General features: G+C 48.8%; 2 protein-coding genes across 3 annotated transcripts in view; both read left to right on the top strand.

Moving 5' to 3' along the window:
- Positions 1 to 22,900, top strand: part of RAB11FIP5 (RAB11 family interacting protein 5) — a 447,460-nt gene that overhangs the window by 86,647 nt on the left and 337,913 nt on the right. The gene's annotated exons all lie outside the window — the stretch shown is intronic.
- SFXN5 (sideroflexin 5) overlaps positions 1 to 22,900 on the top strand; it is a 101,508-nt gene that overhangs the window by 35,162 nt on the left and 43,446 nt on the right. Inside the window, 6 exon segments of the mRNA XM_068189182.1 lie at positions 934 to 960; positions 2,767 to 2,821; positions 4,643 to 4,668; positions 10,200 to 10,253; positions 13,200 to 13,256; positions 16,068 to 16,133. Of these exon segments, the coding sequence (XP_068045283.1) occupies positions 934 to 960; positions 2,767 to 2,821; positions 4,643 to 4,668; positions 10,200 to 10,253; positions 13,200 to 13,256; positions 16,068 to 16,133 (285 nt within the window).

Genomic DNA, 22,900 nt, shown 5'->3' with positions numbered 1-22,900 from the left:
GAAATTTGTGGGTTTTTAAATGGAAATGGAGCTTAAAGGGTGGCTTTGCAGCTTCCTGAGGGGAGAACAAACCCAGACAGAGGTGCCGGGGCTGAACTCGAGTTTGTAACAGCAAAACCCAGCATCTGCTGGGACATTTCAGAGCCCTGGCTTCCCACGCCTCTCGGGAGCGATGCACATCAGCGTTTGGGTGCTCTGGAGGTGATAATTTGGGTTTAGGTGTCACTTGTGGAGGAAACCCCTCTGCCTTGGAGAAGGAAGGGTGAACCCTGGGGCTGTGTCTGTGCCACAGCGTCTCTGGGCTCGGTGTCTCCTCCTTGTCTGCTCCTGCACCTCTCAGAGGGTGTTTCCTCCTCCGACCCCACACTTGGAGACAGCTTCGGGGGTTTTGAAGCTGTCAGGAGGCAACAGTGAGGGTTTTAAACCAGATTTTTCCTCTCCGTGAGCATTTCTCGGTGCATTTAAAAACGAGAACTGGCGGCTGTTTATTCCACTTATTGGAAGGCCAGGGTTTATTTGAAGAGCTCCTCGTGTTCCCTGCAGGGCTTGCCCCACCTTTGTTCCCCAGCAGGGCTGGATTTCCGCAGGAAGCTCATCCAGGGAGAGGCTGTGCTAAATTTACCTTGAGATCAGCGTGCAGCAGAGAATTCGGGGCTTGTAAAGCTCTGAAGTCTGGCTGTTCTTGTTCTTTCTTCCCATTTAATAAAAGTTTAATGTTGTCTGTTGCTGGCCTCGCTGCCCACGCAGGTGTGAGAGAGCTCAGGTGTGTAAAGAGTCTTTAAATCCATCCTGGTGGGCTGCAGAAAATGAGATTTTTGTCCCAATCCCTTGTGTTTGTTTATAACAGCAGTTAAAAGATGAATATTTGGGATAAAGCTACACTGTTTTTTTTTTTTTTTTTTCCACAATTAATGTTCTCTTTTGTTTTTCCAGCTGTGGGGAGCTCAAAAAATCAAACAGGTAATACCCTTTTAAAAATATTTTCAAATTTCCGTATTATTTTCAAGTGTTGCTGCTTTTTCCTGTCCTCCCTCATTCCCTTTGCCAGTTGCTGTTTTGCCTTCCCATGGAAATGTAAATGCAGAGAACACTCTGCCACCAAAGAGCCTGATTTTTTTTTTTTTTATATATATTTATATATTTTGATGTCTTCATTTTCTCCTTCCTGTCTAGTCAAGAGCTTTCTTGTCTCCAGTTTTTTGCAAATAGTTTGACAGATCCTTGGGAACGTTTGTGCCTGTGCTGTACCTTCCTCCCTGCAGTCCCAGATCCCCTGGGAATGGATTTCTCCTTCCCAGTTAATTCCAGTGCAGCCTCCTGGGCTTGTCAGAAAATTTGGGGGAAAATGTGGCCGAAAATGGGCCCAGTGAGCTTTGCTGCTGTTGACGAGTAAAGCAGATTTCGGGTTTTTAGGGAGGTTGGGATCTCCAGAGGCACCAGGGCTGGCTGAGGAGCTGTGGGGGCACGTCAAGGCTGGAATTTCTGGAAAATCCAGGTCCTGTGTGGGGTTTTTTGGGTGTCCCTTGTGGAGACATCCAGGGACGGCTGGACCTGCCTGATGGTATCACAGCTCGTGCTGGAGCGGCGGGGAGAAGGTTCTGGAATGGGATCCACACCTGGAGATGGGGAGAAGGTTCTGGAATGGGATCCACACCTGGAGATGGGGAGAAGGTTCTGGGATGGGATCCACACCTGGAGATGGGGAGAAGGTTCTGGAATGGGATCCACACCTGGAGATGGGGAGAAGGTTCTGGAATGGGATCCACACCTGGAGATGGGGAGAAGGTTCTGGAATGGGATCCATACCTGGAGATGGGGAGAAGGTTCTGGAATGGGATCCACACCTGGAGATGGGGAGAAGGTTCTGGAATGGGATCCACACCTGGAGATGGGGAGAAGGTTCTGGAATGGGATCCATACCTGGAGATGGGGAGAAGGTTCTGGAATGGGATCCACACCTGGAGATGGGGAGAAGGTTCTGGAATGGGATCCACACCTGGAGATGGGGAGAAGATTCTGGGATGGGATCCACACCTGGAGATGGGGAGAAGGTTCTGGAATGGGATCCACACCTGGAGATGGGGAGAAGGTTCTGGAATGGGATCCACGCCTGGATATGGGGAGAAGGTTCTGGAATGGGATCCACACCTGTGGGGGGTAGAAGGTTCTGAACTGAATCCCCCCACTGTGCTTGGACCTTGGGGGTTTTGGGGTTTCTGCTGTGACCCCTTTGCTTTCCCTGCAGGATAAAGGGATTTTATCCCTGCAGAATAAAGGGGATTTTCTCCTCATCCTCCCCATCCCTCTGCCACAGCCAGGGCTTTTCCCGTTTTTCCTACCCAGGACATTTCAGCCTCAATGGAAGTGCTGGAAACAGGCAGGGACAGAAAATCATTTTCCTTTTCCCTCCTCAGCCTGCCTTTCCTGGGGCTCAGGTACAGCTGTGGGTGGCTTCTGGGGACACAGAGCCAAGAAAAAGCCACTCTTTGTATGTGAGGGTCAGTTATTTCCTCCTAAATGATTAATTGATGCTCTTGAATGTAAATTTTAAATTCAATTTCATTAATTACTGCAGGAGAGGGGAAAGCAGTGCTGGGGAGGGGTTTTGTGGGGGCTGCTGAGCCCAAACTGCCTTTGGTGAAAGCGGGGAGGGTCCCAGTTGGGGGGAATTCCAGGGACTCCGTGGTCGCAGGAGGGGTTTGGAGCGAGGGGCGGCTTTGCTGTGCCCTGTGCCCCCACGGTGACTCTTTGGTGACACTCTTCCAGGCCATCATCCACCCCGACACTAACGAGACCATCTTCATGCCTTTCCGAATGTCAGGTACGCTTCCTCCCGGCCATTTCTCTATTTCTCTTGGAATTTGGATAAAATACTGGGGGGGGGTGGTGGTGGGGAGTGTCTCCTCTTTTTGAATTGAGTCTTGTCAACATTTAGACCAAGATCAGGAAGGAATTCCAGCACCAAAATCCCTTTGCAGGTGAGGAGAATGAGGATCCTAAATTCCACTGTGAGATCTAGTGCTTAATATTCTCCTTTCCCTTTTTCTTTCCTCTTTCTTTTCCTTTTTCCTCTTTCTTTTTCCTCTTTCCTTTTTCCTTTTCCTTTTCTTTTCCCTTTCGTTTTCCTTCTTTTCCTCTTTCCTTTTTCCTTTCCCTTTTCCCTTTTCTTTCTCCTTTTCCTCTTTCCCTTTCCCCTTTCCTTTTCCCTCTTTCCTTTTCCTTTTCCTTTTCCTTTTCCTTTTCCTTTTCCTTTTCCTTTTTCCTTTTCCTTTTCCTTTTCCTTTTCCTTTTCCTTTTCCTCTTCCTCTTCCTTTTCCTTTTCCTCTTCCTTTTCCTTTTCCTTTTCCTTTTCCTTTTCCTTTTCCTTTCCCTTTCCCTTTCCCTTTCCCTTTCCCTTTCCCTTTCCTTTTCCTTTCCCTTTCCCTTTCCCTTTCCTTTTCCCTTTCCCTTTCTCTTTTCCTTCTCCTTTTCCCTCTTTCCTTTTCCCTCTTTCCTTTTTCCTTTTCCTTTTCCCCTTTTCCTTTTCTCCTTTTCCTTTTCCTTTTCCTTTTCCTTTTCCTTTTCCTTTCCTTTTTCCTTTTCCTTTCCCTTTCCCTTTTTCCTTTCCTTTTTTTTTCTCCTTTCTCTTTCCCTTCCTCATGGAGGTGACAGGCACTTCCTATTTTAACTGGACCCCAGCCAGAGCCTGTTCTGGCATTTTTGAGGGATCTGTCACTATTGGGAGCATTTTAATTTTGCAGTAAATGGCAAAACTTGCTGCCCACAACTTCAGGGGTGTAAAATACAGGTCAGCAGTGATCCATCCTCACTGGATGAAGAGGAGGGCACTGGGAGGGTTTATTCCCCAGGAAAGAATGGGATGATCCCTGTTTTTCCATGGGTTATGATATCTTATAGCCCCAGCACTGGGATTCTGGGGAGGATCATCTTCTCTGTGCCTTAATGAGCTGTTTAATGATTAAAAATTAAATTAAAAACCCTCTTTGGGGTTCCCCCCCATGCTCAGGTCCCCAGCTGCTCTTCTGGGAATGCCACTGCGGCCCTGGTGCTTTTCCAATAGATTTATTTAAACAAACAGGACCTTTCCATGGGTTTGGGTGCAACATCTTCACCTGATTTGGGCACAGGGAAAACTGTCAGGGCTGGGGGTTTGTGCTCAGTGCTTTGGGGGATGATGATGCTGAGGGTGAAGAGGGGGAGAGAAGCCAGGACCCTCTGCTTTGCTGCCTTGTCCTGTATTTGTCTTCCAAATTCTGCTTCCTCTCAGGTCTTTGCCCTTTTTGGTTGTAAATTGGATCCAGGAAGTGAATTCAGTAATATTGGGAAGAAGCTCTGAGACCTTCTCGTGGAAGTCAGAGAGATGAATTATAATTAGCACAGGAATTGGCAGCCGCAGCAGGGGGAAAATGTGAAGCGTCTGATTTTTGTGGTGCTCAATAAAATTTGAGGAAAAGACTTTGGAGAGCTTGAAAAGCAAATAAAGGATGGGAAAACCGGGAGGATGCTGCAGCTGTTGGCTGGAGCATCAGGTGGAGTTCTAGGATGTCCCAGGGTGGTGGCAGTGAGGGCACCTGGTTGTGCCAGGAGTCCCTAAACTGGGACATTAATTCAAATTCATTAATTTATTTTTTCCCCCCCATAGGTTACATCCCCTTTGGAACCCCCATCGTAAGTATTTGGTTGTGGGCAGCAGGAAATGATTTCTGAGCACAATTCTGCACACTCCAGCTCAGCTCCTCGTGCCATTCCCACCTTCCCCACTCCCTGTTGTTGAGGGGCTTTTATCAGTTAGTGTATTGAGGGTATTGATCGATTATCTGTCGGGTTATTGGCGAATGAACCCAACCTCTGTTTGAGGGTGTTTATCTGCTGTTGAGGTTATCTATCTGTTCGTATATTGATGTTATTTATCTATTCTATATGAGAATACTGATGAATTTTCCCAGCCTCTGGTTGAGGGTATTTATCTTTTATTAAGGGGGGTTTATCCATTAATACATTGTGGTTATTTATCTCCTATTTATGAGCTTATTTAGGAATTAACACAACCTCTGAGGTTATTTATTTATTACTGAGGTTATTTTTCTATCAATATATTGAGGTTATTTATCTGTTATTATATATTATATCTATTGAGGTTATTGATTAATTAATCCAACCCCTATTTGATGTTATTTATCTATTATCGAGGTTATTTATTTATTATTATATTGAGGTTATTTATCTGTTATCTATCAGGTTATTGATGAATTAACCCAGCCTCTGTTTGAGGTTATTTAGCTGCTATTGAGGTTATTTATTTATTCATATGGGGAGGTTATTTTGTATTAAATAGCAGGTTATTGATGAATTAACCCAGCCTCTGTTTGAGGTTAATTGTCTATTATCGAGGTTATTTCTCTATCAATATATTGAGGTTATTTATCTATTATCTATCAGGTTATTGATTAAGTAATCCAACCCCTATTTGAGGGTATTTATCTACTATTGAGGTTATTTTTCTATCAATATATTGAGGTTATTTTTTATTAAATATCAGCTTACTGATTAATTAACCCAGCCTCTGTTTGAGGTTAATTGTCTACTACTGAAGTTATTTATTGTTTAATATATTGAGGTCATTTATCTATCAGGTTATTGAGAATTAATCCAACCCCTACTCGAGGTTATTTATCTACTATTGAGGTTATTTATTTATTCATATGGAGAGGTTATTTTGTATTAAATATCAGGTTATTGATGAATTAACCCAGCCTCTGTTTGAGGTTATTTATCCATTTAACATCGTTCCCACAGCCTCTTTCAGCACCTTCATCTTTCCCTCTGCAAAGCTGAACTCGTTGCTGGCAAAATGCAACTCCTGCAACTCTCAGATTTCATTTTTGGACACTTTTATTTTGCATTTCTGTGGTTTAAGGGTCTCTTCCCAACGCGAGGAGCTCCAGCTCAGCCAGGCAGTGCTGTGTGCTCTCATTTGGGTTAATTAACCCAGAAAGATGAAGAGGAAAGGGGAAAGATGAAGGTGCTGAAGGAGGCTGTGGGAACGATGTTAAATGGATAAATAACCTCAAACAGAGGCTGGGTTAATTCATCAATAACCTGATATTTAATACAAAATAACGTCTCCATATGAATTGATAAATAACCTCAATGCTAGATAATTAAACAGAGGCTGGGTTAATTCATCAATAACCTGATATTTAATACAAAATAACGTCTCCATATGAATTAATAAATAACCTCAATGGTAGATAATTAAACAGAGGCTGGGTTAATTCATAATAACCTGATAGATAATAAAAAATAACGTCTCCGTATGAATAAATAAATAATCTCGATAGTAGATAAATAACCTCAAACAGAGGTTGGGTTAATTCATCAATAACCTGATATTTAATAAAAAAATAACCTCAATATATTAATAGATAAATAGCCTCAATAGTAGATAGATACCCTCACATAGAGGTTGGGTTAATTAACCTCCTGAGGTGTGGCTGAGGGGGATTTCTCCTTGTTTTGGGGAATTTTGGGAGTGTTTGGGTGCTCTCCATGGCCAAAGGCAGAAGGGAGAGGATTCTGCCTGTTCTCCTCCTGCTGAATCATCACCTCATCCAAACAGGAAGGATTAATTTAGCCCAGCTTTGTGGGAAACTGAGGCACAGTTTGCCCCCAAAAAATTGGAGTCAAGAGGCATTTTATCCTCAAAGCCACCAGCTCCTGGTTCAGCTTATTGGTTCATTAAAATGGTCGAAGGAGTGAAATACACTAAATTTAATCTCCTTAAACCCTGCGGCGCTCTAGGCCTGGCTCAGGGCTGCCACCCTCCCCAGAGGAGGCTGGTGACCCCAAGGGAGGGCATCAGTGGGGCTGCTGCTGTTTGTTGTGGTGGGCAAAGCTTCGGTGGGAACTTTGTGTGGGGCATTTTAAAAGAAAAGGTTAAACAAAAACGAGTTAACGATCAAATTGACAATGAAATCGGCCCCAATCCAGAGCTGTCAGAGGAGCCGAGAGCTGTCAGATGAGCCCAATTTCAGGAGCTGTAAAGGATAAACTGGAACCTCTTGTCATTTAGAAAAAAAAAAAAAAAAAAAAAAAACCCAAACGTTTCAAATGTTAAAATTAAAATGTAACATTTATGCCAATCGATCTGTGAAATTTAGTGACAAAATTGGCAGCCTGCTCCAGCATAAAAACAGTTTGAGTCTTGTATTCCACAAAGGGGGATGGGATTTCCTCAAGAGAGGCTCGGGCTGGGCCGTCCTTGTCCCCGAGGAGGATTTGTCCCTGTCCCCAGGTGGGATTTGGGGTCAGCCGGACGCCCCGAGCCGTGAGCGGGGTGGGGATGAGCAGTTTAGGGACACCCCCTCCCCGGGGTATCTCCCTCTGCAGCCCCTGCAGGATAATCCAGTCTGGGGCAGCTCATTGTGCAGGGGATTAAGGCTTTGGGGAAAGAATGGGATCCTGGCAGCAGCTCCCCTGACACCTCCAAATCCCAAATCCCGGGAACGTTCCTTCCCCCCGTGGCCCTGCCCTGGGCTTGGCCTCTCCATCCTTTCCGAGCCGGGTTTGGGGCTGAGCCCGCAGCAGGGAGGGACAGGCTGGGCTCTGTGTGAGTGTGCGGGGCTTGGCTTTGCCCTTTTCCCCATTTCCAGCCCGGGAGGGAGAGGATCCAGCCCCTGGAATTCTTGCCCTGCAAAGCAGCTGCTGGGCTGGAGCAGGCTGGTGTTTCCTCCTCTGGGGGGAAGATTTATCCACCTTTAGGAAATCCAGCCCAAAGCTGGCCTTGAGGGCAGAGTCCTGCTGCCACCACAGCTTTCAGCACCTGATGTCCCCCAGCCATCCAAAATCGGGGGCAGGGTGAGCTTCTAGGGAACCTCTGAAGAGCCAGGTGGGAATTTGGGGCTGCAGGCGACCGTCCCACCTCAGGCAGGATTTGGGGTTTGAGCTGGGGCCACTCAGAGCTCCCTGATGTCCACGGGGTGGCTTTGGGGCCACCAAGGGCCTTTCACACCCGATCACCAATTAAATTCTGTCGCTGACACTTCGCCAGTGTTTAGGAGCTCTTTTTAAATTTTTTTTTTTTATTTTGTTTTCCTTCTTAGTTATTTTTTCCCCTGACAGTAATTAAAAGTGAAATTGTACATTTCTTGACAGACTCTTGCACATATGGAGAGTTTGCATTTAAACGTGCCTCTTTCAGTCATACAGATTTTGGGTGCTCTTTTTTTTCTTTATTTATTTATTTTCCCGCCGGAATTTTCCCCCGGCGCTCAGCCCCAGCCTCTGTCTGGCCCTGTTCTTCCCCAGCCTCATCATCCCGCTGGTTTTGGGGCACCAGGGGTTAGGGTTAGGGTTAGGGTTAGGGGGGCTTCGTTTGGGGCTGCGTTAATTAATGCCAAGCTCCGCGTGGGGGAACGGAGCCGTAAATTAGTGGGAGCTGGCTCCGGGCCAGAGAACAAAGTCCCTGCAACTCCACGAGAGTGGGAGGAAAAGCTGGAGGAGGAGGAGGAGAAGGGAGAGGAGATGGGAATGGAACGAGGCCGCCCAAGCCCCGTCCCCCTTTTGTTTGGTGCCGTTTCTCCGCGTCCCCGGTGGAGATCCGCACGTGGGGATGGCCCCAGCTCAGCCCTGGGACAGGATTCCATTCCCTTCCTTCCCAAATTCCCGGGGATGAACTGAGAGGAAACACTGGGGAGGGTCTGGGGGTGGGGATGAGCTCATGGCTTTCGGAGGCACAAGTGGCCAGGGGATAAATGTACGGAGTTAAGGAGATGCTCAAGCTTTTAATTCCGTGTGGTTTTGCGACCAGAAAATGCCTCCATAACTGTGGGGTGTTTGGGGCACAGGGAGGGAGGGAAGGATGGCAGGGTTCTCTTATCCTGCCTGATTTCTGCTGGGAATTCTTTGTCCTGGCTGTGTTTGTTGGGCTGGCCCTTGGGATCCCCTTGCCTGCATCCCTTTCCTCTTCTTCAGCTTCTTATGGTCTAAACCAGGAAAAATTGGCCCTAAATCAGGAAAAATTGCCTGAAACCAAGAAAAATGGCCCTAAACCAAGAAAAAATGCCTTAAACCAGGAAAAATGACCCTAAAACAGGAAAAAATTGCCCTAAACCAGTAAAAACTGGCCCTAAAACAAGAAAAAAAACGGCTCTAAAACAGGAAAAATATTCTTAAAACAGGAAAATTGTCCCTAAAGCAGGAAAGATGGTCCTAAAAAAAGAAAACCCGCCTCAAACCAGGAAAAATTGACCTAAAACAAGAAAAACGGCTCTAAAACAGGAAAAATGTCCTTAAAACAGGAAAAATGTCCCTAAAGCAGGAAAGATGGTCCTAAAAAAAGAAAACCTGCCTCAAACCAGGAAAAATGGACCTAAAACAAGAAAAACTGCCTTAAAGTAGGAAAAATGGCCCTAAGGCAGGTATTTTGTGTGGCAGAGATGGGATTTGCAGAGCTGTGTCCCTGTGGTGCCCTGAGACACGGCCCAAGGACACCCCAGGCCCAGGACACACCTGTGTGGCCTCAGGTGCTGCGAGGGGTGACCTTGCAGGGCCTCTGGCATCCCAGTGCAGGCCCCAGCAGGGAACATCTGGCCAGATGTGCTGGGCCGGGCTGCCCCGAGCCTCGGGGGGACAGTGACATGCCAAAAAATGATTAATTAATTAAAATAAAATTGATTAAAATAAATCCCAGGCTTCCAAACAGGAACAAAGCGCTCCCAGGTGGCTCTGTTGTCCCCAGATGTTCCAGTGGGATTTTCTCCTGGTGCCCCAAGCAGGGAATGTGCCAAAGGAAAAGGAGAACCCCCCGTTCACTGCCAGTCATGACAGCTTTGAACTCCTGCCTCCGTGCAGGGTTTGTGCTTCCCTCCAGAAATACCTGGATTAGGGAATTGTTTGGGTTTTAATGGGATCTTTGGGCAGTGTCAGCTGCCAGGGGATTTTCAGGGTGTATCACGAGCAGTAATTAAAGGTGCACGGCTTCCAGGGGCAGCGACAGCAGCCAGTTCCACCCCTGGAAAATGGAAAGACAGGAGGCTGATAACGACTGGGATGACAAAAATAACGGGAATGAAATAAAGCCAGAAATGAGGATAATTTATTCAAGTCCCTGGAAATCATCTTGGCTGTTTGCATGCCTGGAAAAGCACGGAGAGCAAACCAGGGATGCTTTAATAATGAGAGAATCTCTCCTCTTGCAGGTTGTTGGTCTCCTCCTGCCCAACCAGACCCTGGCCTCCACTGTGTTTTGGCAGGTGAGGCTCCTTGGAAAGGGTGGGAATGTGGGGAGGTGTCTGGGTTTGAGAAGCCAGGTGTCTGCTGGGGAAGGCAGGAGCCTCCCCTGAAATGGAAAATGTAAACCCCTCCCAGTTATTATAATTATGAAATTAGGGGGCTGTCAGGCAAAGGTATGGGAACAGGAGTAACAGTTCTTTACTAGGAAAACTAAAAATACAAATGCAATAGTACAAACAAACAAAACCAACGCTGCCAGAGTCAGAGCAGCCCTGGCAGCCCGTGGGTCAGGGGGGTGGCAGCAGTCCCATCCCATGGTGGCTCAGCCCTCCTGCAGTGCCAGCTGTGCTTCTGCTGGAGCAGGGATCCTGCACAAGGCTGGAGTTTTCCTCTGAAGCTCCAGGGCTGGTGGGGATGGGCCTGGGCTTCCTCTGGGAATGCAGACGAGAAGAAAGCTGCTCCTCTGGGAATGCATTGGGGAAGAAAGCTGCTCCTCTGGGAATGCAGTGGGGAAGAAAGCTGCTCCTCAGGGAATGCAGTGGGGAAGAAAGCTGCTCCTCTGGGAATGCAGTGGGCAAAGGCTGCTGTGGTGTTCCAAGGTCAGATTGTATCCAGGTAGGAATGCTTGGCTCCAGGTTATATCAGATTGGATCCAGGTAGGAATGCTTGGCTCCAGGTTATATCAGATTGGATCCAGGTAGGAATGCTTGGCTCCAGATGATACCAGATTACATCCAGGTAGGAATGCTTGGCTCCAGATGATATCAGATTGTATCCAGGTAGGAATGCTTGGCTCCTCGCCTGGGTGGAGCATCTCCCCATGGGATGATGGAATTTTCTCAGCCATGCAGGGACACTCACTGGCCATGAACAGAAGTTAATTAATAATTAAAGGCCCATGAACAGAAGAGCTCTCCTGGAGGGAGGATTGGCTGTGGAGAGATAAAGAAAAGTGCCCAGTGAACAGCAGATACCTGCCCCACCCCTGACAGGTGGCAACAGAATACACACATATCCTACAAGGCTGTGCTTTAGGGACGGGATGTGCCTGGATGCATTCAGGGAAAGGCCTGCAAGGGGCTGGAAACAAATCTGGGCTCCCCTTTTCATCCCACACCTTCCTGTGCCATGTCAAGGAAGAGGCAGAACAGGCCAGAAGCAAAAATCAGCTTTTTGGAGCCGTTTTGTCTGGGTGTAAATGGTTCTTCCATGTGCACATCCATGGAGGTGTTGTCCCTAAACTCACCCATCTGCCTTTGGGAGGACAAGGAGTTGGGATTTTCCTTGGGGAAGGATGCTGGGAGGGCAGGGGATGATGAGAGGCCCTGTTGCCAGGAATTTTGGGAATAAGTGTGCATGGCAAAGCCCAGGACTCCTGCATTGAGTCTGCTACAGGAACTTTGGGGAAAAACAGTCTGTGTGTAGGGAGGTGCTGGTGTGATTTCCCGTTAAAATTCTGGGAATTAAGAGTAAGGGGAGGAAGCAGGCACGGGAAAGAGAGATCCATAGTAAACACACCACAAGTGCGATTCCGTTGCCAGCTGAAAGGAAGGAACGAGTTATTTTCAGCCTCCTTTCTATGGCAAATGTCTTTTTATTGTCTGCACCGTGAGTGGGGATGGAGCTGTGCAGTCAGGAAGGCTCTGAGCAGAGTGGGATCTGCCTGGAGCGTGGGGAAGGCGGCAGAGCCGGGGGCACGGCGGGACAGCCCTGCCTGGAATTGGGGTCTGGTGGGTTTGGCTGGGAGCTGTCCCAGAAGAGGAGAGGCTGGGGACATCCTGAGGCACTCAGGGCTTTGGGGGCCACTCACCTGCCCTGTTTTGGGACATCTGGGATGGAATCCCAGGCTGGTTTGGGTGGGAAGGGACCTTAAATCCCATCCCATTCCACCCCAGGTGGGCAAGGACACCTCCCACTATCCCAGGGTGCTCCAAGCCCCGTCCAGCCTGGCCTTGGACACATCCAGGGATTCATTTGGGGGCAGCCCCAAGTGCTCTGTTCCAGCCGGTTTAATGCCATGTGTGTCCATTAGCTGGGCCATCTGCTCATCTCCTGCTCCTCAGAAGCCTCCTGTGACCCTCTGGGAGCCTTTGGAGCTCAGGGAGTGCCTGCTGGAAAGGCACTGGGCTTCCTGCTGCATCCTGACTGCACATGGATTTGCCCAGGACACCAGAAGGATTTTCTTCCCATTAAGGGTGGTTGGATATTGGAAGGGGCTGCCCAGGGAGGTGGTGGAGTCCCCATCCCTGGAGATGTCCGAGGAAGGCTTGTGTTAAGGTGGTACGAAATAACTCACGCACTCACTCTAAAATCTAAAAGAAGAAAAAGCAGAAGTTTTATTTCTGACCTCACAATGTATAGAATTCCAAAAGTGACAGTGGATTGGAGGGTGAAACTGCCACCTCTCCAACCACACTGGCCAAACCAACAGTCCATCAATTCTCCGCCCACAAAGAAGAAAGCAAAACAATCATTATTTACATGAACATGCGTAAGAAGTCCAGCAGAAATATGTAAACATCAGAAGGCACAGAAAACTTTTAAAAGAACTCTTAAACTTTTAAAAGAACTATAAAACTTTTAAAAGAACAGGGCAACAGGCCTGGACATGGCACTCAGAGCTCTGGGCTGGGGACAAGGGGCGATCAGGCACAGCTTGGGCTCGGTGACTTTGGAGGGATTTTCCAGCCTCAAGGATCCTGGGATTCTGTGGGATTAAAACCCAACAGTGAGGGAGATGGGGCCAGGAGAGGAGTTGCCCATCCAGCATCCAGGGAAGCAGAGCTGCCCTCGGGGCAGTGGAATTTCCATCCCTCCATTTAAAGGGCATCAAATCAGAGCTAGGCCCTGCACCAGCGAGGTGCTGAGCTGGGAGCAGCCCCAAGGCAGATGAGATTTCCCTCAGAAGTGCCAGAAGGCCGGATTTTGTTGGGTTTGTGCTGATGTTGTGTCTCTCTGTCCCGCAGTGGTTGAACCAGAGCCACAACGCGTGTGTGAACTATGCAAACCGCAACGCGAGCAAGGTGAGCCAGCTGTCACCGTGAGGGTGGCCGTGACAAACCCCCCTGGTCCCTGGCTTCCATGACAAACCTCTCTGGTCCCTGACTCCAGGGTGAGGGTGACCATGACAAACCCCCCTGGTCACTGACTCCAGGGTGAAGGTGGCCATGACAAGCCCCCCTGGTCCCTGACTCCAGGGTGAAGGTGGCCATGACAAACCCCCCTGGTCCCTGATCCAGGGTGAAGGTGGCCATGACAAACCCCCCTGGGTCCCTGACTCCAGGCAGTGAGGGTGGTGTATTGTAAATGTAGGTGAACTTGGTGGGAAGAAATGATGCTGTTTGACTCTAGTTTAGAAGGTTGAATGATTTCTTTATTATAGCTATATTATAATACATTAATATATTATTTAAAAGAGCTATTAAAACTACATACCTACTTTTTCTAACGACCATATCTAATTAACTCACAACTCATGACCTTCTTTTCAAGAGTCTAAACACAGGTAGATCTAATTAGCCATCAAGCTCAAACGATCTTCACTAGAATTCAATTAAGTAATCACCCCAGGTAAACAATTCTCTAAACACATTCTACATAAGAAAAACAAAAAGTAAAAATAGAAATTGTTTTCTCTTTCTTCTCTCTGTGCTCCTCTATAAGAAAATCCCAAGAGAGAGAAGAATGTGCCTGCCACAGTGGTGAAAATGAAAAGGAGTGGGTTTGATGAAGTTGCCCAAAAAGAACTTTAATAACGTTCTTGTTGTTTAAAAAGAACAAACGTGGAGAAGTCGAGCACAGTACAAGGGGCAGGATCCAGAGACCCTGGACAAAGGGGAAGCAGCAATATATACACTTGGGGGTGGAAGCTTCTAGAACAATAACCATATAGTGAAACAAGCAACCAATCGGGGAGCAGGACTTGGTATAACATATAGGGGATACACAACAGGGCACAACCAATCGGGGAGCAGGACTTGGTATAACATACAAGGGATACGCAACAGGGCACAACCAATCGGGGAGCAGGACTTGGCATAACATACAGGGGATACGCAACAGGGCACAACCAATCAGGGAGCAGGACTTGGCATAACATATAGGGGATACGCAACAGGGCACAACCCGTCGGGGAGCAGGACTTGGTATAACATACAGGGGATACACAACAGGGCACAACCCGTCGGGGAGCAGGACTTGGTATAACATACAGGGGATACACAACAGGGCACAACCCGTCGGGGAGCAGGACTTGGTATAACATATAGGGGATACGCAACAGGGCACAACCCGTCAGGGAGCAGGACTTGGTATAACATATAGGGGATACGCAACAGGGCACAACCAATCGGGGAGCAGGACTTGGTATAACATATAGGGGATACGCAACAGGGCACAACCCGTCAGGGAGCAGGACTTGGTATAACATACAGGGGATACACAACAGGGCACAACCAATCAGGGAGCAGGACTTGGCATAACATATAGGGGATACACAACAGGGCACAACCAATCGGGGAGCAGGACTTGGCATAACATACAGGGGATACACAACAGGGCACAACCAATCAGGGAGCAGGACTTGGTATAACATACCGGGGATACACAACAGGGCACAACCAATCAGGGAGCAGGACTTGGCATAACATATAGGGGATACGCAACAGGGCACAACCCGTCGGGGAGCAGGACTTGGTATAACATATAGGGGATACACAACAGGGCACAACCAATCAGGGAGCAGGACTTGGCATAACATACAGGGGATACACAACAGGGCACAACCCGTCGGGGAGCAGGACTTGGGCAGCTCAGCATAACAACACTAAAGGCCTATGGGGGAGCTCTCAGGCGCGCCCTAAGTTAAACAAATGACTCCCAGGGCTTGAAACTCACGCCTGGCTCTTTTGGGGTAAAATCTGGCTGACTTTGAGTCACGGCCGGGCCAATTCCCACACACAGCCACGAGGCAGCTGTGGGCCTGCCCCAGGGCCTTCCCACATGGAAACACCAATCCTGCCTCTTCCCTGGCCATGAAAGCTCTGGGGTGGCCACTGGGGGATCTCTAGACTGGCCATTGTCCCATTTTTAAACTCAGTGTAACCAGCACAAGGATCTGGGAATCACTCCGGGCACAGAAATGAGGCTCAGGGCCCTGGAGCTGAACCAGTCCATGGTCCCAACTGGTCTGGAATGGTTTAACTGGGATCTGAAGGAGCACAGAGCAGAATGGTGCCTGGGTTGGGGAAGCAGGAGGAAGCTCCATGATCCCATCTCCCAAGGATTTTGCTCATGCTGGTGGCAGTGGGAAGTGCTGGGGCTGTCCCTGCTCCCTTCCTTGGTGGGGCTGTCCCTGCTCCATCCTTGTGGGGCTGTCCCTGCTCCCTTCCTTCTCCTCAGCCTCCATTCATCCCGTGTTGGGATGTGGGAAGCTGAGCTGGAATCCATCCAGCTCACTGAGAGAACATTTCACAAATAAAATATTAACTGTGGCGAGTTTGGGGTTCAGCACTGGAGGCTAGAAATGCTAATTTAGTACCATTTGCTGAATTTCACTCACATCCCTCCTTTGAGCTGCTATTATTATAATTTTCTGATGCCAATTAATTTTCCATTCCCTGTAACCTTGCTCAGGAGGCCACGATTTCCTCGCTCTTGCCTCTTGGGATGACAGCCCATGTGTCACAGAACAATATGACGAAATTAAACCTGTCTCTGCTCTGAAACAAATACACCAAAATAAACAAACAAACAAAAATGGGGAAAAAATTGGGTTGAATATTAATAACCGGAAGTTTGTTCATTGAAAATATGTTTTGTTTTTCTTTCCAAAGCCTTCTCCGACATCCAAGTTCATCCAGGGCTACTTGGGAGCTGTCATAAGTGCTGTCTCAATAGCAGTGGGTAACTCTTTATATCTCTGGATTTCATGACTAAGGAGCTGCCTGGGAGATGTTTTTTGGATTGCTGAGCATGTTTATATCTTCTAATTGACTCAACCCCGTCCTGATAACCAGCAAATGCTGTCACCTAGGATGTGGCTGGCCCTGCATGCACCAGCTTTCCAGCAGAACCAGAATCCAGCACCTCCTGCACTGTGCCTTGGCTGCTCTGTGAACTCCCACTCTCCCTCGTGCATTAATTGGTGGGGAATTAATTAACCAGGCTAATTTAGAGACCTCGAGGCTGCAGAGCCCTGGGTGGCAGGAGAGGAGAGGCAGAGTTCTGGAATGTTCTCCTGGGGATGGAATTACCTCTTCCCCTGTGGATGTGTTTCAAGCTGGAGCTGGAGTTCAGGTCACAGCGTGGAACTCTGGAATGAGTTGGGTGGGAAGGGACCTCAAATCCCACCCAGAGCCACCCCTGCCATGGGGACACCTCCCACTGTCCCAGGCTGCTCCAGCCCCAGTGTCCAACCCGGCCTTGGGCACTGCCAGGGATCCAGGGGCAGCCACAGCTGCTCTGGGAATTCCAGCCCAGCCCCTCCCCACCCTCCCAGCCAGGAATTCCTTGCCAAGATCCCAGCCCAATCTCCCCTTTCCCAGTGGGAGCCATTCCCTGTGTCCTGTCCCTCTGTCCCTTGTCCCCAGTCCCTCTCCAGCTCTCCTGGAGCCTCTCCAGGCCCTGCAAGGGGCTCTGAGCTCTGCCTGGAACCTTCCCTTCTCCAGGGGAACATTCCTAGCTCTCCCAGCCTGGCTCCAGCCCTGGAGCAGCTCCAGGGCCTCCTCTGCAGTTCTGTGTGAAATAATCTGTGAGAGAAGAGCTTTTAACATTCCTAAAATCAAGCTCCTGTGGCTTTTAATACATTCCCAGGAGCACAGGTTGATATCAGGAGCAGGATCAGCTCTTCCCAAAGGGACAGGAACAGTTTTGAGGAGCAACTTGGGAAAGTTATTCCTTACACTGGGGTTTCAAATAAACCCCAGACTGAGTGGTTGTACCTTTTCCTTTGGAACATTAAAGATCCACAGCAGTTGGTATTTTTCCCCAAGACATTTCCCCATTTTTTCAGGTCACAGAGAATTTAGTTTTGCTCCTTGTGCAGCTGCCAGACCATTTTCCAAAGGGTGTGGAGTTGTTGAAGTGCCTCGAGGCTTTGAGGGAAAACTCCATTTTACTGGGTACCCCTGTGCTGGATGGTTTGCCAGGTCTCAGTCTGTGTGCTGGGCACCGCTGCTCCAGTCCCCTCTGCTGTCCCTCACCTGCTCACGCCAGCCTGGCTCCCCTGAGCCCCCAGCCTGGCTCCCCTGAGCTCCCACCTCCATCACCCAGGAGCTGTGCCCACTTTTCCAGCTCAACTTTAACCCTAATCCCCATCCTAACAACCTCAACGCTTTGGTTTTCCATCCACAGCTTCCTGGGGAAGCGTGGGATGGTTTCCCTGAGCTCGTCAGTGCTTAGGCCAGCATTTTTGTCACCTTGTGACTCCCTGAGGTGACAGTCCCCAACTGGATGTGCTGCTGCCACTCACACCCCCCCTTCCAGCCCCGGCGCTGCTGATCCCGTGGTTTTGGCATTAATGCTCCTCTCCCTCTTGGAACAGGGGCAGATTAGAGGGGCAGGACACACGGACAAGGATCTTGGCAGAGCTTTGTCCCCCGAACAGCTGGGAGGCTTTGGTAAGGAACCCGTGGAGGGTGGAGGTGTCCGTGCTGGCAGGGCTTGGGAATCTGTCATTCCTTGGGCTGCTCAGAGCCTGCAGAGCAGCCGGAGCACCAGGGCAGCTCCAGAGTGCAGGAGGGGCCGTGGGGGTGCTGTGGGAAACACCCCTGTGCAAAGAGGCCCTGCGGGAAGCTCCCTGAGATGTGCAGGGAATAAAACTGGGGTGTTTCAGCCTTGTGCAAGCAGAGATCTCCCTGCAGGGGGGAGCTGCCGCCTCCTGGGCAGTGCCAGCGTGTGCCCCAGGCTGGCATCCCACCGGGATGCCCTGGGTGTGTGCAATAGTGCTGGCTCAGAGCTGTGGTGCTCGGGGGGTCAGAACAGTGCCCCAGGGAGAGCCAGGAGCTTTCTGTGGACCTGTGGATGGTCCAGGGTGGAGAAGGGCAAAAGCCTTATGAGGTTTTTCTCCTTCCTCATGTTGGGATGTTTTCTTCCACGTGGAGCATGAAGGACAAAAACCTTCAGGGGTTCTTCTTCTTTCTGATGTTTGGGAGGTTTTCCTCCACGTGGAGCTGAAGCGCAAAATGTTTTAGGGATTCTTCTTCTATCCTGTTGGATGTTGGAATGAGCTTTTCCTCCTCGTGAAATATAAGGGCAGCAGCCTTTAGAGGTTCTTCTCCTTTTGGATACTGGGATGTTTTTATCCACATGGAGCATGAAGGGCAAAAACCTTCACAGCTTCTTCTCCTTCCTGATGTTGGAAGGAGGTTTTCTTCCACGTGGAGTATGAGGGTAAAAAACATTCAGGGGTTCTTCTTCTATCCTGATGTTGGAAGGAGCTTTTCCTCCACATGGAACATGAAGGGCAGCAGCCTTTAGAGGTTCTTCTCCTTTTGGATGTTGGGATATTTTCTTCCTTGTGGAGCTGAAGGGCAAAAACCTTTAGGGGTTCTTCTATCCCTGATGTTGTAAGGAGCTTTTCCTCCATGCGAAATATGAAGGGCAAAAACCTTTAGGGGTTCTTCTATCCCTGATGTTGTAAGGAGCTTTTCCTCCATGCGAAATATGAAGGGCAAAAACCTTTAGGGGTTCTTCTATCCCTGATGTTGTAAGGAGCTTTTCCTCCACGTGAAACATGAAGGGCAGCAGCCTTTAGAGGTTCTCCTTCTGGATGTTGGGATGTTTTCTTCCACATGGAGCACAAAGGGCAGCAGCCTTTAGAGGTTCTTCTCCTTCTGGATGTTGGGATGTTTTTCTCCTCATGGAGCATGAAGGGCAAAAACCTTCACAGGTTCTTCTCCTTCCTGATGTTGGGATATTTTCTTCCACATGGAGCATGAAGGGCAAAAATCTTCAAGGATTCTCCTTTTATCCTGATGTTGGAAGGAGCTTTTCTTCCTTGTGAAATATGAAGGGCAAAAATCTTTAGGGGTTCTTCTATCCCTGATGTTGTAAGGAGCTTTTCCTCCATGCGAAATATGAAGGGCAAAAACCTTTAGGTGTTCTTCTATCCCTGATGTTGTAAGGAGCTTTTCCTCCGTGTGAAACATGAAGGGCAGCAGCCTTTAGAGGTTCTCTTCTGGATGCTGGGATGTTTTCCTCCACATGGAGCATGAAGAGCAGCATGTGAGGTTCTTCTTTAGAGGTTCTTCTCCTTCTGGATGTCGGGAGGTCTCCCTCCACGCAGAGCACGGAGAACAGCAGTCTTCACAGGTGTTTTTCCCTGATGTTGGAAGGAGGTTTTCTCCATGTGAAGGGCAGCAGCCTTTAGAGGTTCTTCTCCTCTCTGACGTTGGAAGAAAAGCTTCCCAGCGGAGCAGGGATGGCACAGGGGGTGTGCAGTGAGGTTTCTGTGTCCCCACAGACATCCCAGCTGGGAACACTCCTGAAGTTGTGTTGCTGTGTCCTGAAACCCCTCACAACTCCCACCAGCCTGGAGAAAGCCCTGCAGAGCAGGGAGGCTTTGGGATGTGGGGTCAGGCATTAGGGGGAGACCCTTCCCTGTCTGCAGGGGGAAAAGGGCCTGGAGAAGTCCCGAGAGGACAGAGCAGAGGGTTTGTGGCTGTGCCTCACCCTCCGTGTCCTCACACCAGGGGCAAGCACGCTGCTCCATCGGGGCTGGGTGAGCAGATTTTGACCTCATTGTCCTGCAGTTAAATGGGAAATATTTGCAAATATCCTGATCCTCTTCCGTTTATAGAGAGAGGGGAGTTGCTACAACCACAACTCCTGATTTTCAGCCCTACAGGGTGAGGAAATCAATATTCTTTTATTCCATATTTTTCTCCCCATATTTCCTTTTCTCTCCAACTCCCATTGCAACCCAGGTCACAGCACAGAGCTGTGCCAGGTCCAGAATTTCATCCCTTCTCTTGTGCATGACTCAGGTGAAGGAATCACTTGAAATAAGGTTGGGAAAGGTGTTTGGGCTGGAACAGATCCCAAATCCCATCCCATTCCACCCCTGCCATGGCAGGGACACCTCTCACTGTCCCAGGTGGATCCAAGCCCCAGTGTCCAACCTGGCCTTGGACATTCCGGAGATCCATACTGCAAATCTGGGAATTCCATCCTCTAACATCTCCATTTCTCTTTCAATGATTGTAGTTTATTTTAATCCCATTCTCCCACCACCAGCCTCTTTCCTGCCTTTTCTTTTGCTCCCTCATTTTACCGCTGCTCTGAAGAGTGATAATGTCATTTTTTTCCCCAAACAATTGAGTGGATTCCTGGGATTAGGCTCCAATTCCTGATATCTGGCTGCTGTTCATGCTGGTGGTGCATGAAGTGCAATTAACACCAGCTGGTTTTCCTAAACAAGGCAAACAAAGGCAGGGAGAAGTAAAAAGACTTGAGAAAGACCAAGCGTGTTTGAAATGTTTGGAATTTTTTATTCCCTCAGTATCCTAGTGCCAAGAGCTGCACAGATCAGGGGGCCTGTGATTAGACAGAAACTCTTTCCAGCTGACACACACACTCTTACTCTACTATTTTTCACAATTTAGAAGATTAAAAAAGCTGCGTGGAACCGATTTTATTGGCAAAAATTGCTTTGTAGATATTATAATTTTATATAGATAATAGTTATTAATAACAATTTTATTATTTCTATGTGGAAGTAGGTTTCTTTTGCCCAGGGAAATTGGGCAACCCCTGGAAGTGTCCAAGGGCAGCTTGGAGCACCCTGGCCCAGTGGAAGGTGTCCCTGCCATGGCAGGGGCGGATGAGAGGGGATTTAAGGTCCTTCCAACCCAACCCAACCCATTCCAGGATTTTCCGATTCCTAATTTCAGATCCCAACTCCATTTGCTCTGGCATTGCTGCTCCCTTTTGGTTCCGGCTCAGCTCTTCAGGACTTTGGCCTTTGACCAAACTTCTCTGTGGGTCAGAAGTGACTCTTGGGGCTGTGCTGAAAGGCCTGAAATTAAATCAGCCCCAGCCAAGGCCCGTGAGCAGCCTTTGCCTGTTTCCTGCATTGTCACTGCTGCTGGGACCTTTGGGTTGGTGGCTGGTGGGGTTAACCTGGGTTGACTCCTCTGGAACCCTCTGGGGTCATTCTTTGGGTCCCTCTGGACCTTCTCCTTGAAGCATCTCCCAGTTTTGCTGTGGGATTGGAGATTTCTCCATCAGCTTTTCAACTTTCCTGATCACAGCTTCAAGTTCTGCCAAGAGCAGCTCCAAATCCTGCTCCTTGTGCTGCTGGAGACCTTGTGGGAACCCTCCAAGGGGTTTTTCTCTCTCTGCCAGCACCTTCTGGCCACGTTTCCTGGCAGTTGTGCTTGGGTCAGCCCCAGCCCCTCCTTGTCCATCTGGTGCCACTCCGTGTGCCCTGGAGGGACCCTGGCCATGGCTGCTGTCCCCTCCCTGGGACAGGACGGGCTCTGATGGGCCCTGGCAGGGCACAGGGCCTGCAGCTCGTGGGAAATGGATTTGTAGAAAATTCATAAAGTTTGGCAGAAGGTTCACACAGTGCGTATTTGTGGCCCCAAGAGTCACTTCTGACCCACAGAGAAGTTTGGTCAAAGGCCAAAGTCCTGAAGAGCTGAGCCAGAACCAAAAGGGATCAGCAATGCCAGAGCAAATGGAGTTGGGATCTGAAATTAGGAATCGGAAAATCCTGGAATGGGTTGGGTTGGGTTGGGTTGGAAGGACCTTAAATCCCCTCTCATCCGCCCCTGCCATGGCAGGGACACCTTCCACTGGGCCAGGGTGCTCCAAGCTGCCCTTGGACACTTCCAGGGGTTGCCCAATTTCCCTGGGCAAAAGAAACCTAAACTTTGAAATTAGAAATACTGGTTTAGGAATGCCATGGAATAGGACAGACCTTGTTGAGAGAGAAATGGAATTAGAAACAAGTTTTAAAAGGTGGTTTTGTAAATAAGATTAGATGCTTTAGAGAAACAAAACTATGAAAGATGTATTGTAGTAAGACTTACGGGGTAATTTTAGATGATTAAGGTATTTACAGTATGGTGTAATAAAAGCTAATAGGTTAAAAAACTATTATAATATATTATGATTAAGAAATAGTTTCTGATAGTAATTATAATATCTGTGTTGTTTTACCATTCACATGAGACTAAAACTAGAATAAAATTTTTTAAAACTCCTCTTAGCTGCCCCATCTCTGAGTCAGAAAAGGGCTTAATGCAGCATAGCTCAGCCAGGAAACCCCTTGGTGACAGCCACGGTGACACTGAGCTTCCTGTGGGACAGGGCCTCAGCTGTCCCCCAAAAAAGGGAGCCCAGGCAGGTGTGAGCTCAGCCCCTCTGATGTGCAGGGCTGGGGCTTTGCCCCAGTTCCCAGGTTCCCTCCTTCCCCTCCTGCCCAGCACACCAGTGTTTGTCACTCCCAACAAGGTTTATTCCAGCGCAGGTTTGGGGTTTATGGGCCTGTCAGCACAGAGACAAGTAAATACTTGGTTCTCAGGCAGCAACCTGAGCTCAGTTCTGACAGAAGTAGGTGTTGTGTCTTCTTCTGGGTGAGAGGGAGCAGCAGTGCCACGTAACCATGGCTGCAGCCAGGTTTGGGGTGATCCCTGCACTTCCAGTGTCCCTGCTCAGCACC

This window comes from Anomalospiza imberbis, chromosome 4, assembly GCF_031753505.1.
Source record: "Anomalospiza imberbis isolate Cuckoo-Finch-1a 21T00152 chromosome 4, ASM3175350v1, whole genome shotgun sequence".
NCBI lineage: Eukaryota > Metazoa > Chordata > Aves > Passeriformes > Viduidae > Anomalospiza > Anomalospiza imberbis.
Note: the sequence above shows the minus strand (reverse complement) of the source record. Positions and strands in the feature narration are given on the sequence as shown.